Here is a 20,043-nt window from a genome sequence, read left to right as displayed (position 1 = left end):
CATCGCGCAAGCGCTACTTCACCTTTCCCCCCTCCTCCCCGAGACCCGTTTAGCCGCGCGCCTAACTGTCAGCTTTTTCCACGAGAAGGGAATTGTAAATTTAACACGGCACACATGGTATTTTAAATCTGACATCACAGGAATAACAGTAGGCACACGCTGCAGATAGGTTTTCATTCAAATGTAAGGTAATAGCTGCGTTTCATCACCAAAAGAAAGTCCGTGAATGAGTCTCTCGTGGGGAAATATAGATGTTTAAAGGCATCGGCTTCCTAAAACGTTATCCGATGTGAAATATAACGCTGACAGAACTGCAGAGTTTTTCCAGCACGTTCTGCTTTTATTTCAAATTAGCAACACATCTTGTTTTTGGCTTGAGTGGCCCCTGTACAGTGCAGACGCTCTGCAGTTACTCCCCAAACAGCGCCATCTGTTGACAGTTGGAGGGAGGGGGAATGAGTGAACTCATAGCCGCGTTCAGAGCGCATGCGTGAGTTGTTGACTTCAGCGAAGAAGAAAAACAAAGGAAGCGAAGGTTAGTTGGCAGGAAGCTAAAACGATTCACAAATTCATTTTGCTTTGCGGTTGTCTGGATGTACTATAATAATAATTAATTCCTGTTAAGTAAAATAGAGTAAACATGTTTCACCGCCAGGGCTGTAGAATTCCTTGGTTTGGCCACCATTATTAGTGCAATACCTGGAATTGCCTACGGGAACTTCAGTTCACAAATCGTTGGTTTTGTTTAATATCAGACTTTTAGTCCCCATAATTTGCATTAAATTAATTTAAGGATTGGTCTTTTATTGCTACGTATATGTGATTGCATAAATGTTAATGTGATTAACAAACGCTTCTTGCAATTGCAATGGTTATATGGCTGCAGAAATAACCAGTTCAGCTTTTTAACAACATTTTGGCTAAGTAAGCCTTTCCTGATTGAAATTAAAATGGCGGTTTTGAGGTAAGAGTATTCATTACTTTAAGTATGCAAAGTTCCAGTGAAAGCTTATTAATACAGGAAGTTAGAATAATTTAGCTGAAAATAAAATCTGCCAATAAATGTTGTTATGACTTTGTTGGGATCGAACAGACTATGCTGATATTTCTAAATGGTTAGATTTTTGCATTGTTGATAAACCCAATCATCATCCAGATGAGTATACATGTGATCAAAAATGTGAAAGACTAAATGTGTGTATATATGTTTTTCAGTATACTGCTTGTTAAGGAATCAACCTTGTTTATTTCATTAATTGAGAAACATAATATAAAATGCCATCAACTTTGTAGTCCTGCCAAATCTGAATCTTGGAGTCTGTAGATTGTCATAGAATGTCAAGAAATCAGACATGTAGTGAGGACCTTTAGCAAACACAATGTCCTGGTGTGCATTACAACTTTTTAACTGCAACAGTTATTTTGCTCACTGCAAGGTCCCACAAACCCAGGAGTTAATAATTAGATAATCTGTCCCAGCCATAGCAGGAATAAATGTTGATTATAAACTGAGAATTCACTGGCTCTTTTTCAAATTAGGGCCATGGTTAGGAGTAACTTTGCTTAATATCTTAAGCAGAAGACAACTTCATCAGTGCTGCACTCCCTTAGTATTCCACTGAAAAATATTGTGACAGGTTTCTAAAGTGGCCTTTTACTCATGCAACTCAGTTGATAGATTTATTGTTGTTACATGTACAAAGATATGGTGAAAAGTGTTCTTTTACATGCTATATAGGCAGATCGTGCCATGTAAATTGCATCAGGGTAACAGAACATAGTGCAGAATACAGTGTAACAACAGTGTAACAGCCATAGAGAAGGTGCAGCGAGAGAGATCAGAATTAATGTTTGTGAGGTCTGTTCAAAAGTCTGATAACAGCAAGGAAGAACCTGCTCTTGGATCTATTTGTGCATGTATTCAAACTTTTATATCTTCTGCCTCACAAAAGAGGGTGGGAGAAGTCTTTAATTATATTGGTTGCTCTCCTGAGATAGTGGGAAATACAGATGGAGTCAGTAGACAGAACGCTGTTTTGCATGGTGGAGTGGGTTGCGTTCACGATTCTGTGGTTTCTTGCGGCCTTGGGAAGAGCAGTTGCCGTGCTATGCTGTGATGTGTCCAGATAGGATGTTTTCTCTGGTGCATCTATAAAAATTGGTAAGAGCGCCTGTGAACGTGTAAAATTTCATTAGCCACCTGAAGAATTGCAGACATTGTTACACTTTCTGGACCATTGTGTCAATGTGGGTGATCCAGGACAGATTGGTGATCATCTCCACCTCAGCACAACTGACGCAGGCAGGAGCATGACTTCCACTCTGCTTCCTGAAGTCAATGACAAACTAGCGAGCTTTGAGAAGATTTGTAGCTCAGGTTGAGGTTCTGGATGTGAGTTTGCTCGCTGAGCTGCAAGGTTAGTTTTCAGACATTTCGTCAATTTTTTATTTATTGAAAAAAATTACTTTATTCATAAGATGTACAAAAAATAAAACATATTTATACACTTACGTAGTCATGCAAGCCGCTCTGGGTTACCCAGGGGGTACGTACACCAACTAAAGGAAAAAAAAAGAAGAAAAAACAGCAAAGAAAATACCCCGGCAGTCGTCACCCTGCACAGTCCCCGTTGGTCCCCTGACCAGTTCGGGAAGGCGCCTGCTGGGCCCAGTTACCAGATAGGGCCCTTTTTTCCATTCTGGACGAGGGGTTTCACACGGTGGTCTTTCCCCACCGCGCCTTGGCGGCGGCTGCCCCAAGCTTTAGCGCGTCCCTCAGCACATAGTCCTGGACCTTGGAGTGCGCCAGTCTGCAACACTCGTTCGGGGTCAGTTCTTTCAGCTGGCAGACCAGCAAGTTGCGGGCAGACCAAAGAGCGTCTTTCACTGCATCGATGGTCCGCCAGGCGCAGTTGATGTTGGTCTCGGTGTGCGTCCCAGGAAACAGCCCGTAGAGCATGGAGTCCCGCATCACGGAGCTGCTCGGGACGAACCTCGACAAATACCACTGCATCCCCCTCCAGACCTCCTGCACATAGGCACACTCCAGAAGGAGGTGATCGACAGTCTCGTCCCCCCCGCAGCCGCCTTGAGGGCAGCGTGCGGTGGCGCAGAGATTCTGGGCGTGCATAAAGGATCTCACTGACAGAGCCCCTCTTACCGCCAGCCAAGCAATGTCCTTGTGCTTGGTTGAAAGTTCTGGCGATGAGGCATTCTGCCAAACGACTTTGGCAATCTGCGTGGGGAACCACACGATGGGATCCACCCTCTCCTTTTCCCGAAGGGTTGTGAGGATACTACGTGCTGACCACTGCCTGACGGCCTCGTGGTCAAAGGTGTTTCCTTTCAAAAATTTCTCCACGAAGGACAGGTGGTACGGGATGGTCCAACTACTCGGAGCGTTTTGTGGCAATGAGGCCAGGCCCATCCTTCGCAACACCGGGGACAGGTAGAACCTCAGTAAGTAGTGACACTTGGTGTTTGCGTACTGAGGATCCACGCACAGCTTGATGCAGCTGCACACAAAGGTAACCGTCAGGGTTTGGTATGCCCGTTCCCCCATTTTCCAGGTCTTTGTACATGGTGTTCCTGCGGATCCGGTCCATCCTTGACCCCCAAATGAAGTGCAAGATGGCCCGGGTGACCGCAGCGGCGCAGGTCCAGGGAATAGGCCAGGCCTGCGCCACATACAACAGTACCGGAAGCCCTTCGGACCTGACAACCAGGTTCTTACCCGTGATGGAGAGGGACCAGAGTGTCCACCTGCCCAACTTCTGCTTCAGTTTGGTGATATGCTCCTCCCAAGTCTTAGTGCACGCCTCAGCTCCACCGAACCAAACACCCAGCACCTTCAGGTAGTCTGTCCTGACGGTGAAGGGGACGAAGGAGCGGTCGTCCCAGTTCCCAAAGAACATGACCTCGCTTTTACCCCTATTGACTTTGGCACCCGAGGCCAGTTCAAACTGGCCGCAGATGTCCAACAGCCTACTGACCGACCGACGATCGGTGCAGAAGACGGTGACGTCGTCCATGTACAGGGAGGTCTTGACCTGAAGGCCTCCGCTGCCTGGGATAGTCACGCCCTTCAGGCTCACGTCCTTCCTGATGGATGCGGCGAAGGGCTCCACACAGCACACGAACAAGGCAGGAGAGAGTGGGCAACCCTGCCTGACTCCAGATCTGACGGGAAAACTGTCCGATCCCCACCCGTTGATCGAGACTGCGCTAACGATGTTGGTGTAGAGCAGCTGGATCCCATTGCGGATGCCGTCCCCGAACCCCAAATTGGAGAGGATGTCCCTCACGTAAGCATGAGAGACCCTGTCGAAGGCCTTCTCCTGGTCCAGGCTGACGAGGCAGGCGTCCACCCTCCTGTCCTGCACGTAGGCGATCGTATCCCTGATGAGCGCGAGGCTCTCAGCGATCTTCCTGCCCGGCACAGCACAGGTTTGGTCAGGGTGAATCACCAACTCCAGGACAGACCTGACCCGGTTGGCTATGACCTTGGCCAGGATTTTGTAGTCCACGTTCAATAGTGAAATGGGACGCCAATTCTTAATTTCTTCCCTCCACCCTCATTTACAAGAAGAAGGGGGAAATGTTGCCCTTCCTCATGGACTTGCACATTTCCCCTGCCCAAAGCGCACTATCGTATACCTCCAGTAGGTCATGGCCGACCAGGTCCCACAGAGTGGAATACAGCTCGACCGGTAAGCCGTCGCTCCTGGGAGTCTTATTCCTCTCCAAGGACTTGAGGGCTTTGGTCAGCTCATCCAGGGATATCGGCCGGTCCAGCCACACCCTCGCGCCGTCGTCTAAGACCTCCGTGATAGATGACAGGAACAACTCGGAGGCTGTGCTGTCCGTGGGCTTCGTGTCGTACAGTCTGTCGTAGAAGGATCTACTGATCCTCAGAATGTCGGGCTGAGACGACGTCACCGAGCCGTCGTCCTCCTTCAGCCGGCTAAGCACAGAGCTCTCTTTGTGCACCTTCTGAAAGAAGAAATGCACCTTCTGAAAGAAGAAATGCGAGCACGTCTCGTCCTGCTCCACGGAGCGGACCTTGGACCGGAAGATTATTCTGGAGGCCTCCGCGGCGAAGAACGATGCTTGCTGGCCCCTCACCTCGCGGAGGTCCTCCGTGACATCGACCCTCGTCAACTGCAGAAGGAGCAGGTTCTGCATCCTTTTCTGGAGTCGCAACAGCTTTCCCCGCCTCTCTCTCACCTTCCGAACACCCTTGAGGACAAAGAACCTCTTGATGTTCTCCTTCACCGTCTCCCACCGGTTGCCCGGAGACTCAAAGAGGGGTTTCACGGTTCTCCAACTGGCGTACTCCCTCTTAAGCTCCTCGACGTTCTCTGGGGTCAACAGAGTCGTGTTGAGCTTCCACGTCCCCTTGCCGGCCAGCTGGTCATCCTGTAAGTGACAGTTGGCCAGCAGGAGGCAGTGGTCAGAGAAGAACACCGGCTCGACGTGGGTAGACCTGACCGAGAACGCCCGTGACACAAACAGGAAGTCTATCCTTGAGCAAATAGACCCATCTGGCCGCGACCAGGTGTACCTCCGCTGCGCTCCGTCTGCAAAGGTGCTGAATATGTCAAGTGGCTTGGTGTCCTTCACCGTGCCCATCAGGAATCTGGACGTGACGTCCAGTTGACTCCCCCCACCCGCTGTCCCCACGCTGGATCTTCCATCTGCATCGATGATGCAGTTGAAGTCTCTGCCTAGGATGACCGGCCTGGACGTAGCCAGCAGGGGTGGAAGCCGCTGCAGGACGGCCAACCGCTCACTCCGTACCACTGGGGCGTACACGTTGATCAGCCTCAGGGGAGCATTCCTGTAGGTGACGTCAGCCACTAGGAGGCGCCCCCACCACCTCCTGAACTTGAGAGATGGTGAAGTTGCGCCCCCGCAGCAGAATAGCCAGGCCCGAGGAGCGACAGTCGTTACCCCCCGACCAGATCGAAGGCCCACAGGTCCAGGTGCCGGACCATTTCCCGTACCTGCTGAGGTGGAGTATCCCGCACTCCTGCAGAAACAGGAGGTCCGCCTTGATGGTGGTCAGGTAGGCCAACATGGACACACATCTTGCAGTGGACTTGACGCTGCGCACGTTAATGCTCGCAACTCGTACCCCCATTGTGGGCAGTGACCGCAGTCCCCTCCCCAAGTCCAAAGTCCAGCCCCCCCATCTGTCCCTTCATGCCCATTGCCCGGGCTAACAGCTGGACGCTCTCCAGGCTCAGGAAACCATCCGTGCTGCCTTCCGGGTGGCATCCCTTTGTCGGGGGTATGGAGGCAGGAGAGTCCGGCTCTGGGTCAGGCTGGGGACGCGCTGTTTCCTCCTTCCCGCCTGGAAGTTCCAGGGGGCCTGCATGTGACTGGGTGTCGGAGGGAGCCTGTTCTTTTTCTCAGAGGATGGTAGGTTGATTTGGAGCCAATGTGTTTGTTGATGGAGTCCCGGTTGGAATGCCATGCTTCTAGGAATTCTCATGCGTGTCTCTGTTTGGCTTGTCCTAGGATGTGCCCACAAACCCACCAACACACTAAAACAGCAGCTAATGAACTTAAAAGACCCTATACAGACAACAAGCAAAACGAACGTCAACTACAAAATACCTTGCAAGAACTGTGACAAACACTACGTTGGACAAACAGGCAGAAAGCTAGCCACCAGGATACATGAACATAAACTAGCCCAAAACAACATGACCCACTATCACTCGTATCCTTACATACAGATGAGGAAGGACACCACTTTGATTGGGACAACACATCCATCCTAGGACAAGCCAAACAGAGACATGCATGAGAATTCCTAGAAGCATGGCATTCCAACCGGAGCTCCATCAACAAACACATTGATTTGGAGCCAATCTACCATCCTCTGAGAAAAAGAAAATGACATCACCAACGCAGGAAATGACATCACCAACCCAAGGAAACCTAACCAGACAAATAGAAAGCAGGACATAACACCAGCGCTTTGTCGGAGGCTCACTGATGATGTTACCTAGAATGGTGACGAAACGTCTGAAAACTAACCTTCCAGCTCAGCGAGCAAACTCACATCAATGACAAACTCCTCCATTTTGCTGACATTGGAGAGATTGTTGTTTTTTATACCATAAGCTAAGCAGTCAATCTCTTTCCTGTACTCTGACTGATCGTTGTTTGAGATCTGACCTATGATAGTGGTGTCATCAGCAAACTTGTAAATGGAGTTGGATGGAATTTGGTCACACAGTTGTGAATGTATAAGGAATATTAGGGGGCTGAGTACGCGGCCTTTTGGGCATTGGTGCTGAGGATCGTGGTGGAGGAGGTGATGTCACCTGTTCTTCCTCATTGTGGGCTCTCAGTCAGGAAGTCGAGGATCTAGTTACAGAGGGAGAAGCAGAGATCTAGGTCTTGAAGTTTAGAGATGAATTTGTTTGGAATTATGGTGTTCTATACAGAACTGTAGCCAATAAATAGGAGCCTGATATAGGCATCCTTGTTATCTAGATAATTCCAGGGATGGGTGAAGTGCCAGGGAGATAATTCCTGCTGTGGTCATGTGCCAGTAGGTGAATTGCAAGGGATCAGGGCAATTTGAGAGGCTGGTAATTAAACCATTGTTGAAAGAAGACCAAAACTGTAATAACTACTTAATTGGCGTTCATATTGGGATGTGCAGATAAGTGATCTTTATAGTGCAGGTGGAAAATATCAAGTTATTATATGGTAAAGGAAGTACATGGAAAATCCTTAAATTGATGAAAAGAGTGGAGGGTCTTCAACATGCAGATTTGCAGATCACAACTGATGTCAGCACAGATGGCCAGCACAAAAAGTAGAAATGTATTTTTTGCTTTTATATTTGAAATTGTGGTTGTGAAACAAAATTGATGTTTCACTAGTGCAACATTTTAAGGCTGTCATTTGAACCTTGTTTATATCCCTAGGTGCCCTGGTAATAAAGTATCACATCAATTCGTTAACATTTTGCCAGTATGGTTCCTGGGTTGTTGTTATTGGAAAGAAAGATTTTAGAAGTTAGTGTTTTTTTTTCAGTAGAACATGTAGTTGTTATATGGATGATGTGATATAAATCATTAAAAAAGGAGATAAATGATAGCTCCACTGACCGTGGAAAAAGCACAAAATTAAGGCATTCAATGGTAAAGTAAAGCAGAACTTTGCAAATATTTTATTGCCATGTTGTTCACCTAAAATATTAAGTCCAGGCCTCATTTGGCTTTGGGTAGGGACTATGGTGCATGAGAACACAGAGTTCTTTTGGGGTGCCGATGTTTGTCACTGCCATTGTTAGTTTCCAAGCTTGCTTGTAAAACAGCAGTGACTGTTTTTCAGGGTGAAATACTGGAGTATCATGATGTAAAAGACACTGCATATCCTTTGTGTTTGTTCACTAGAAAAAAAAATTTTAAAAAGACTGGTAAAAGAATGAGAGGAAAGTCAGAATGAACAGATGATAGAGAAAGATACCTGCACGGATTTGATGAACTAGTTAGTCTGTTTCTGTGTTGTATTTAATCCAAATGCATAAAAAAAAACTGGATTTGGCTCAAATTAATTGAAATTTAAAGAAACTGTCATAACTGTTAATCAACATGATAGTGTCATGCAACGTGTTAGAATGCTATATTTATAGTTTATTGGGAATTTAGTTCACTTATTTGCGTACCCGCCAACTTTGCCCTGAAGCTTTGCTGTAAATCCAAAGTTGATGTGTAACCCAGCCATAGTATTACAGAATGAATAAAAATTTAATTTATAGCATCAAGGGAAATTATTTCTTTGTATTAATTCGTGGGATATGGGTATCCCTGTAAAGGCCACCATGTACAGTAAAATCCCAATAAATCTGAATTACTGGAAGTCCACCCACAAATTTGGAGTTTGAGATAGCCAAGGAAGCCCTTATTTAATCCAATATGTCTACGTGCATGCTTTATATCAAGCAAACTGGAATGAAAATGTGACGTAGTACATAAGCAAAAAAGCCTTTATTCTTCAATTTGTTGACATTTTAGAATGAGCTTATACAGTAAAAGGTGTTGAAAAACATTCAATGTTTGCTGTGGGAAACCTTTGTAATAGTTTTCTGCTAAGTGCACAGTCTTCAGTCAAGTGCAATGGAGTCCACTGTGTTACCAATGCAGTGAAACATCTTTTCTCTGTTTCGTGTTGCAGCACAAAATCCTGGAGCATCTCTGCAGTGTTTGCAGCTTCCTCTAGGAAAACAGGCTGGTGAGCGAACTGGTATTCATCACACTCTTCAAGGTCATCAAGGTGATGATCTTTCTTTTATGTATAGTATATTTTATGCATTTTTCTGATCCTTGAATCAAAAATGCTGACGGTCATTTAAATGGTTTTGTTAGCCTTATTTTCCCTGGCTAGTGTCTTGACATTTGGAAAGCAATACGGCTTTTTGGTGCCATCTGTGTTGGCACAGACCACACTTTGCTTCACTTGTTAACACTACACATTCACCTTTAAACATTGAAGAGCAATCTGGTAAAAGGTAGTAAAATAATCTTGTTCCAACCATTTTGCAGCCATTGCTGAAGGCTTGCCTGTGTTTTCATGTGCTGGCCGGGCCTAACTGCTGTAATTTTCTTAATGATCATTTGCCAGTGATCAGCCAACCTGTAATTACCTGTAGTCAAGAACTTTGGCCTATCTCAGGCATACTCATTTTGGATTTCCCATTCTGCCATTGTGATTAGCTGACAACTTTGACACAACTGGATTTTCTACTTATCCAGAATTGGCTTATTGTGATTTTGCTGTGTTATCTTTCAGAAGGTGGTGGTGAGCTACCTCCTTGAACTTTTGCAGTCGATGTGGTGAATGCATTCTGATATTGTTGTTAAAAAGGAGTTTCCAGAATATTTTCCCAACATCGACGGAACAGCCATATAATTCCGAGCCAGGATTGTGTGTGACTTGGAGATAAATATGCACCTCTCTGCTCTTGTCATTATCGGTGGTAGAGTTCATGGAAACCAAAAGAACTGCAGATGCTGTAAATCAGGAACAAAACCAGAAGTTGCTGGAAAAACTCAGCAGGTCTGGCAGCATCTGTGAGGACAAATTAGAAGTAACGTCTAATGTCAAGTGACCCTTGCTCTGAGGAAGACCCAAAACGTTAACTCTAATCTTTCTTCACAGATGCTGCCAGACCTGCTGAGCTTTTTCAGCAACTTCTGTTTTTGTAGAGTTCATGGGTTTGACATGTTCCTGCAGTGCAATGTTTAAGTGATACAGACTGAGTAATGATGCACAGGTAGTGGAGGGAGTGAATGTTTTAAGTTTAGTGCTGGCTCGCCTGCCAATCAAGGAGGCTGTATTATCCTTAAGGGTGAATGAGCTTCTTGAATGTTACTGGAGCTACATCATCTGGACTTAGAGAGTAACCCATCACACTGATGACTTGTGTCTTGTAGATGTTGGACAGACTTTGGGAAGGACAGCTGGTAAGTCACTTGCCACAGAATATCCAGCTTCATTTTGTAGTCACAATAAATGAATGGATGGTTGACATTAAACTTCTGGCAGCTGTAAATCCCAGGATGATGATGCAAGGTCAATGCCTGAAATTTGTTGGGCATAAATATTTCTAACCAGCTATCTGCACAGCCTGAATGTTGTCCAGGTATTACTATATATTGTCATGGAATGCTTTATTATCTGAAGAGCAGTGGATGAGACTGAATGGTGTACATCCGTCAATGACCAATCCACTTCCGAATTTGCGACAGAGGGAATGTCACAGAAGCAGCTGAAGATGGTTGAACCCAGGATACGGCTCTGCGTAACTCCTTCAGACTCTAACGAGCACAACCTTCCTCTTTTGCTCTCACTCCTGTTTGTAGTGTGAAAAGAAATTTTTTAGGATATTGTTATCAGTTAAATACTAACCTGTCTGTATTATTGAAACTAGTATTATTGAGATCATAAGTCTCTCTAACGCTATGTAATTGTAATTGCTTTTTCTTCAGATTTTAATTTATTATTTATGTAGCTGCTACTTTATATTGTCTTATAGCATCAGGTAGTGTTTTGCTCATCTTTTTTTAAAAAAAAGTAAACTGGCAAAACGCAAGCATGAATGCAAATACTTTAAAAAATTTAGTTTTAAATTTTCCTTGCGAACTTTCCTTAACATACTTTGTGAGCGATTCATCCATCCTCATTTGTAACAGAAAGCAATTTTACAGTGATTGTCCTTTATTATTTTGACCTGATTTGTAAAAGATTGTCATGTTATTGAACTTGAGTAAATTACTTTATGATTAGCTAATGAAAAGACTCTGTCATGAATTTGTGTTCATGGATTTCTGTTTTTATAATTCCAGGTTTTTGTTGAGCTTGGACCGACATGTGAGAACCTGATCAGGACTCGACGTGAATACCACAGAACTGGACAGCTTAATGAATTGATTTTTGGAAAGCTGTATTTACACTTGAAGCTTAAATTACATTGCATTGGATTTGCTTGAGATTTCCACAGTACTTAGACTTGCCCATTGTAAATGCTGAAAATTTCATTCTTTTCCATGAAGCACTCAGGTTTAACACTAAGTTTGGTTTTCAACTGCTGTACACTTGTTAGCGCATTATATAATAGTACAAATCACAGTTATGTCAGTACGGAAAGGACCATTTCTACAGCAAATGCAGGATCACATCATCTTTCAAGCCTACCAGCACATCATGACATAATAGTGAAAGAAGGAACCAGTGTATTAATTGACTGCAATGTGAACAGCAGCCAGTTGCGCAGTGTACTGTGGTACAACTCAAAGGGAGATCTCTTGGAGGAAACAGGAGAACTAGGTAATGTGAAGTTTAGATTTCTCAACAACAAATGATTAAGCACTTTTTTTCCTGAACAATTACATAATATGCTCAGTTTAAAAATGTACAAATTGGATAATAATAAGAACTTCTGTTATTTGAAAAATGATATCTTAAAATGAGTTTTGTCCTTAAAGTGTAGATGTCAGTTTTTATAATGGTAACATAATTTCAGTTGTAGATGCATCGGCAGTATTGGTGTTTATGTCAGTTTTGCAACTACTGGTGAAGCTGCATCTGTACTAATAAAGGTAGAAAATCCTTTTTGGATAAGTTTCAAATTGGAATTGAGTTTGGGAAGATTGGCTTAAGGTCTTTTGTGAATGGAATGTGGATGTAGTAGGCTAGGTCAATGTTTATTGCTCGCTCCTAATTGCTCTGGAGCGGGTAGTCATGATGAGTTGCCTTCTTGAGCTGTTCTTGTCCTAGGGGATTTTAGAATGTGAGTCCAAGGTTTTTGACCCAGTAACAGTGAAGGAGAAAAGACACACTTTCAAGTCAAGGTGGAATGAAACTTGCAGGTGATAGTGTTTCCATCCATCTGCTGCCCTTATGCTTCTAGGTGGTGGAGGTTGCATGTTTGGAAGGTGCTGTCAGAGGAGCCTTACTGAGTTACTGCAGCACAACTTGTACATTGCTATCACTGTGCATCGGTGGGAAAGGAAGTGAATGTCGAAATTAGTGCATGGGTTGCTAATCTAATGGGCTGATTTGCCCCGAATGAGTTGAGGTTATTGTAGTTGGAGTTAACTCTATCTTGGCAAATGAAGAGTATTCCATTATGCTCTTTATGTGCCTTGTAAATAATGGACAGACATTTGGGAGGCAGGGGGTGAATTACTCTTTGCAGAATCCCAAGCTTCTGCCCTGCTTTTGTATTCACTGGTATTTAGGTGGCTCATCTAGTTCAGTTTCTGGTCAGTGGTGCCCTCAGAATTAAAATAGTGAGGGATTCAGTGATAATGATGACATTGAATGTCTCAGGGCAATGGATTCCTACTCTCTCTTGTTGAAATGGACTTTTCCTGGCATTTGTATGGTGCAAATGTTCTGGATTGGCAGAATAAACTTTATCTTAACAGTGTCATTTTCTGCCACTGAAGGGCGAAAGAATATTTTCATAAATTCATATTTTGCAGAGAGCATCAAGTGACAAAATTTAATTGTGGGCAAGTTATTGCATAATATTATAGTGATACATTAGTGGATGATCCTTTGGGAAATATTTGAGGACATAAGTATTTTAAGATGCATCACCTCATGAATGCAGTACAAAATGTGCAGAGGAGAATGAAAGACAGAATATGAGGGCAAAAAGAAAGTATGAGCATAGACTAACAACAGTTAGATTCAGTGTCTGTTGAGATTAAGTTGGTAACACTCTCGTCTCTGTGTCAAGCTTCTGGGTTCCAGTTTAGGACCTGACTATAAAAGCTGACAGTCCAGTGCAGTACTGAGAGGGGTGTACACCTCCAGATGTCTCCCTTTACAGATAACAGGCTAGAGTGCAATTTTAGCTGTTTGTTGGAGCTTGCTATGCTCAATATATATCCTACATTATAGCAGTGACTATGCTTCAAGGAGCCTTATTGCTGTCCAATACTTTGGGATTTCTTGTTGTGGAAAGTTACATATAAGTACATGTTTCATTTTAATGGGTGATGTAAAAGGGAATCCAAATATTGTCTATAAGCAGTAAATGGATAATTGAAGGAAATGTGAAGCTGATAACAAGGAAAAAGAAGAGACATTATTCATTGTGGTACAATCATCTGCACTATCTTTGGCAAATCCATAGTTAAATGTTTTGACAAATAGAATTCCAGAGCCAGTGTTTCAATAGCCAAAATACATTAGCGTCCTTATAATTTTCTTAGTTTCCTAAGCTAAAAGATAAATTTCTCATTCTTACTCAAGAAATATAATGAATCCAACTTCAGTTGAAGACCAGTCAAGAAGATTAGAACATAGAACACTACAGCACAGTCCAGGCCCTTCGGCCCTCGATGTTGCATCGAACTGTGAAACCAAACTGAAGCCCATCTAAGCTACACTATTCCGTTATTTTGTTTATCCAGTGACCATTTGAATGCCCTTAAACTTGGTGAGTCTACTACTGTTGCAAGCAGGGCATTCCACGCCCTTACTACTCTCTGAGTAAAGAACCTACCTCTGAGATCTGTCCTATATCTATCACCCCTCAATTTAAAGCCAAGTCCCCTCATGCTAGCCATCTCCATCCGAGGAAAAAGGCTCTCACTGTCCACCCTATCTAATCCCCTGATCATCTTTTATGTCTCTATTAGGTCACCCCTTAGCCGCCTTCTCTCTAATGAAAACAGCCCCGAGTCCCTCAGCCTTTCCTCATAAGACCTTACCTCCATACCAGGCAACATCCTGGTAAATGTCCTCTGCACCCTTTCCAGCGCTTCCACATCCTTCCGATAATGCGGCGACCAGAGTTGTACGCAATACTCCAAGTGTGGCCGCACCAGAGTTTTGACAGCTGCAACATGACCTCATGGCTCCGAAACTTGATCCCTCTGTGAATAAAACCTAACAACCATACGCCTTCTTAACAACCCTATCAACCTGGGTGGCAACTTTCAGGGATCTATGCTCATGTACATGGACACCGAGATCTCTCTGCTCATCCACACTACCAAGAATCTTACCATTAGCCCAGTACTCTGTATTCCTGTTACTCCTTCCAAAGTGAATCACCTCACACTTTTCCGCATTAAACTCCATTTACCACCTCTCAGCCCATCTCTGCAGCTTACCTATATCCCTCTGTAACCTGCAACATTCTTCCACACTATCCACAACTTTAGTGTCATCTGCAAACTTACTAACCCATCCTTCTATGCCCTCATCCAGGTCATTTATAAAAATGACAAACAGCAGTGGCCCCAAAATAGATCCTTGCGGTACACCACTAGTGACTGAACTCCAGGATGAACATTTCCCATCAACCACCACCCTCTGACTTCTTCCAACTAGCTAATTTTTGATCCAAACCGCTAAATCACCCTCAATCCCATGACTGTATTTTATGCAATAGCCTACCTTGGGGAACCTTATCAAACACTTTACTAAAATCCATATACACCACATCAACCGCTTTACCCACATCTACCTGTTGGTCACCTTCTCAAAGAACTCAGTAAGGTTTGTGAGGCACAACCTACCCTTCACAAAAACGTGTTGACTATCCCTAATCAAATTATTCTTTTCTAGATGATTACAAAACCTATCATTTATAATACTTTCCAACACTTTACCCACAACCGAAGTAAGGCTCACTGGTCTGTAATTACCAGGGTTGCCCCTCCTGCCCTTCTTGAACAAGGAGACAACATTTGCTACCCTCCAGTCTTCTGACACTGTTCCTGAACATAATGACAACATAAAGATCAAAGCCAAAAGGTCTGCAATCTCCTCCCTAGCTTCCCAGAGAATCCTAGGATATATCTCATCCGGCCCAGGAGTCTTATCTATTTTCACACCTTCAAGAATTGCTAACACCTCGTCCTTGTGGACCTCAATCCCATCTAGTCAATTAGCCTGTATCTCAGTATTCTCCTCAACAATATTGTCTTTTTCCTGTGTGAATACTGACAAAAAATATTCATTTAGTGTCCCTCCTATCTCTTCGGACTCCACGCACAACTTCCCAGCACTGTCTTTGACTGGCCGTAATCTTACTCTAGTCATTCTTTTAGTCCTGACATATGTGTAGAAAGCTTTAGGGTTTTCCTTGATCCTACTTGCCAAAGACTTCTCATGTCCCCTCCTGGCTCTTCTTAGCTCTCTCTTTAGGTCCTTACTGGGTAACTTGTAATTCTCAAGCGCCCGAACTGAGCCTTCACGCCTCATCTTTACGTAAGCCTCCCTCTTCCTCTTGACAAGAGTTTCAATTTCTTTAGTAAACCACGGTTCCCTGGCTTGACCACTTCCCCCTCCCTGCCTGAAAGATACATCCTTATCAAGGACACACATTAGCTCTTCCTTGAACAAGCTCCACACTTCAATTGCGCCCAACCCCTGCAGTTTCCTTCTCCCTCCTATGCATCCTAATTCTTGCCTAATCGCCTCATAATTGCCTTTCTCCCAGCTATAACTGTTGCCCTGCAGTATATACCAATCCCTTTCCATCGCTAAAGTAAACGTAACTGAACTGTGGTCACTTTCACCGAAGTGCACACCTCCCTCCAAATTTAACACCTGGCCTGGTCCATTACCCAGAACCAAATCCAAAGTGGCCTCACCTCTTGTTGGCTTATCCACATACTGTGTCAGGAAACTCTCCTGCACACATTGGACAAAAACTAAACCATCTAACGTACTTGACCTATTGCATTTCCAGTCAATATTTGGAAAGTTAAGGTCTCCCATAACAACATCATCGCTCCTATCCAGAATCATCTTAGCAATCCTTTCGTCTACATCTCTGGAACTTCTCGGAGGCCTATAGAAAACTCCCAACACGGTGACCTCTCCTCTCCTGTTTCTCACCTCAGCCCGTTGCTACCTCAGTAGACGAGTCTTCATCAAACATGCTTTCTGCCACCGTAATACTGTCCTTGACTAATAATGCCACACCTCCCCCTCTTTTACCATCTTCTCTGGTCTTACTGAAACATCTAAACCCTGGAACCTACAACAACCATTCCTATCCTTGCTCTATCCATGTCTCCGAGATGGCCACAACATCGAAGTCCCAGGTACCAATCCATGCTGCAAGATTAGTTTGTCACGTATCGATTTTTAAAAACAAAAACTCCTAACAATCCACAACCTGCATCTGGTGTAGCCCGAGTACCCAGATACTTGATTGACTGCCCAGGCTTTGTGCTTGCTTTGTACCTTCTTTTGTTATACTGTCATTTTCCAATGATGATCTAGTACCTTACCAACACTTTTCCACTCCTTATGATCTTTTTTTTAAATACATTATGCATTTTCATGAATTTTGCAAGAGCTCAGCCTGTCTCCCTGCAAGTAAAGCATTTAAAGTGTTTGAAATTGAATTGATTCTAAAGTAGGAGGATTATCACACATAACAGAAGGCAATTCATTGGCCATAGTCTAATTGACTGGGATTATAACCTCCAGCCATGTAGAATAAATTCAATGCGTGAACCACCCATTCTTCAGTGGTTGTCTTCTTGCAGTCTGGTTGATCAGTGAAAATGTTTTATTTCATAAATGCAGACATCTTTCACCGAGTACTTGCTGAAAAGACTTTCAGCAATGTTATTCATAACCATGATGTTTTTGTTTGCTTCCATGTTTCTGAACCGCTCATTGGCAAACTCTCGTCCATTATCAGTAAGAAACATTGCTGGTATCCCAAGTGCAGTCTCTATATATTTTTCTGTGAATTTGTCAATAATCACTCTCTTTAACCCTTAATAAATATTGTCGAAAAATTAAATCTTATTGCTAGGTCTATAAAATGTGGAATGAAATTATTTCTGTTATTGTCTTAATCCTTCGATAAATGTACCCCTACAAATTCTGATTTCCTTCTCTTTATTGTACAGATGGAAAATGGCTTATTTTGGACAGTGGAGAGCTAAACATCACCAGAATTACGTTTGCCGATCGAGGTCGTTATACATGCGTCTCAACAAACTCTCATGGAACCTTAAATTATACAGTCACCCTGCGTGTTGTCTTCACCACCGGTGACATGGGTGTTTATTATATGATCGTTTGCCTCATTGCTTTCACAATTGTTATGATATTGAACATCACTCGCCTCTGCATGATGAGCAGTCATCTGAGGAAAACTGAAAAAGCTATCAATGATTTCTTTAAGATGGAAGGAGCAGAAAAATTGCAAAAGGCATTTGAAATTGCAAAGCGCATTCCTATCATTACATCTGCAAAGACGCTTGAACTAGCCAAAGTAACTCAGTTCAAGACCATGGAGTTTGCCAGGTACATTGAAGAACTTGCTCGAAGTGTTCCTCTACCACCTCTTATCTTGAACTGTAGAGCATTTGTAGAGGATATTATTGAAGCTGTATGGATGGAAGATGCAGAACAGGCCACGAATGAAGAAAATAAAGAAGGACAGACAGTTAGGGGCACTGACGATATTTACACTATTGATACTGAAATACAACGCAGCAGTTCACCTGCAGGTGAATCAGATGACTCATATGCACATGAGGAATGCCAAGAGATTGCAGTTCAAGTTTCAGTACATTCTCAATCGGAAAAACAGAGCATTGACACACTATCTCAAGGAAGCAGTCAACTTGAAAGTAGTGAAGAGAACTTACCCAAGATACAAAAAAGCAAACCAGATGGTGTAGTGTATGAAAGCCATATATAGATTGTGTAAGGTATCTTTCATATCGATTATGAAGGAAATGTTCAGTGTGCAGAGGCAAACCTAAAACTGGTTTGCTGACATGTTATAAATGGACCAGAAGGCAATTATATTCAACCCACAGCAGAATTGTATGTAATTGTCAACGTAATGTTACTTTTAATAGAAATATGTGTGTAGTTTGTCACTTGTAGACTGCTGCTGAAGAGGTTAATAGCTGTTTGTATCTAGAAGATGCAAGGTATGAGTAAACCTTTTTATCATCGTTAAGTAGTTGTTGTTTGAGAATCGTGCTCTTATTTAATAGATGTAAAGATGATTTGACTGCATTTATGAAAATGAGAGGGTTGTTGTGTAGTGGTAAGTCACCAATACATTGCAATCTCATTGAAATTAACATACTTGGTGCATATGTTATTGATAAGCATCATAATAAACTTAAAGTTTTAATCGTAAGGAAAATACCTAAAATCTCATGATTTTCTAGCCACTTTTGCAGTCCTCTGAGATTCAGACCAGCCTTGAGGACAGGACCTGCCCAGTGTAGTTTAAACCAAGTATTTATGCTGTGGTTCATTATTTCCCTAGCAATCCCAACCCACCAAATCATACGCTGCAGACTTGAAAAAAGTAATGTAAGCCCATGATTGTCCAGAAGATCCACATGGTAAGGTTTACCCTTCCTGGTTACAGTTGCACACTATTGTTTTTGAAATACCAAAAAAGATTAGCAGCGCTGTTTCTTTTCGGTCTTCAAAAGTATATTTTAACATGCATTTCACAATGTCTGTTTTGCTACAGTGAGGTTTGGAAGGATTTTTGCCTGAATTTATTGTATGTTCAAGTGCATGGTTCTCTTCTGATGTGTCCTTAAGTAATTGGTATATTGAATTAATTATTTTCTACATAGTACATGCAACTGTTTCTGCACACTTTATTCCTCTTGCTCGCATTTGTCTGCCAATCCAAACACTTTAGTCTAGCAGCTCCTGAATCAAATCTTTGATGAAATAATAAGTCTTACTTTACCACTTATACACTTTCTCAATTGTACTTCGGAGTGATTTGTTACAAAGTTGGAGAAATCTTGTACAAATGCAGTGGTGCTTTAAATTGAATATTCAGTAAACTGCATAAATAGATTGACTCAATACCTCCATCCATTTTCACTTTACCTTTTTGACAGGTAAACATTATTATTTTTATTTCTTCAGTCAGCTTAGTTATATTTCATGTTCTTCCATGTATGTAAATGATGTTTAAATTCATAGTAGCACAGATTAATTCAACAACCAGCAGCAGTCTTCAAGACTGCTCACAGCATTTCACATTTTATTTCCCTTCATTTCACTGAAATGTTCTTTTAATCTTTAAATGATGGCTAATATAACTTAAATTTCATGGATCTATTTTTCCATCTTCAGCAGTTTGGAAATGTTAGTCATGTATACACTTTTGTAGCTAAAATAAATATTCTTTAAAGTTGCAATTTCAACTGTCATTCTGTGATACAGCTTTCTATGAAGTAAAAGTTGTTCATAACTGATGCTGAAATTGTTTTGCAGTTTGGTACATTAAATAATTTCTCCCATATACATTCCATTTTGCCAATGTGAATTTATCTAGTTAGTTAAACACATCCGCTATCAAAGGTGAAGCATCTAATGGAGTTTATATGTCAATTTGTGCAAAATTGTATTTATTTTCATACTTTACTGGCGTGTAACCCTATTTACATATGGTTTATTCAGTTACTCTTTGCTGCATTTGTAATAATTTTGACTTTATTTAGCACATGCAACAATGAATATAATAAAGTTTTA

The 20,043-nt window shown here is 42.7% G+C and overlaps 2 protein-coding genes across 6 annotated transcripts in view; one reads left to right on the top strand and one right to left on the bottom strand.

Annotated features, from left to right (window-relative positions):
* fam114a2 (family with sequence similarity 114 member A2) overlaps positions 1-323 on the bottom strand; it is a 31,090-nt gene extending 30,767 nt beyond the window's left edge. Inside the window, exon 1 of the mRNA XM_048543250.2 lies at positions 210-323. The gene's annotated coding sequence lies outside the window, so the exon portion shown is untranslated. The remainder of the gene's footprint in view (positions 1-209) is intronic.
* LOC125458212 (microfibrillar-associated protein 3-like) lies at positions 24-19,817 on the top strand. Of its 5 annotated transcripts, none has more exons than XM_048543255.2 (5): positions 24-535; positions 9,202-9,258; positions 10,461-10,490; positions 11,373-11,853; positions 17,424-19,817. In XM_048543255.2, the coding sequence occupies exons 4-5, from the start codon at positions 11,550-11,552 to the stop codon at positions 18,221-18,223; spliced, it is 1,104 nt and encodes a 367-aa protein (XP_048399212.1). In that variant the 5' UTR covers positions 24-535; positions 9,202-9,258; positions 10,461-10,490; positions 11,373-11,549; the 3' UTR covers positions 18,224-19,817. The 5 variants fall into 5 exon arrangements, with proteins under 5 accessions (XP_048399212.1, XP_048399210.1, XP_048399215.1 ...); XM_048543253.2 differs by having other exon boundaries at positions 9,202-9,300; XM_048543258.2 differs by lacking the exon at positions 10,461-10,490.
* The last annotated feature ends 226 nt before the right edge of the window (positions 19,818-20,043 follow it).

Source organism: Stegostoma tigrinum, chromosome 13, assembly GCF_030684315.1.
Source record: "Stegostoma tigrinum isolate sSteTig4 chromosome 13, sSteTig4.hap1, whole genome shotgun sequence".
NCBI classification, from domain to species: domain Eukaryota; kingdom Metazoa; phylum Chordata; class Chondrichthyes; order Orectolobiformes; family Stegostomatidae; genus Stegostoma; species Stegostoma tigrinum.
The sequence above is the reverse complement of the archived record's forward strand: the minus strand, read 5'-3'. Positions and strand labels throughout refer to the sequence as shown.

Bases quoted from the DNA above. Each gene is read 5' to 3' on its own strand.
- LOC125458212 (XM_048543256.2), top strand. From the start codon at position 11,550: ATGCTGAAAATTTCATTCTTTTCCATGAAGCACTCAGGTTTAACACTA. The intron at 11,854-17,423 runs GTAATGTGAAGT...TTTATTGTACAG, and splicing joins GGAGGAAACAGGAGAACTAG to ATGGAAAATGGCTTATTTTG.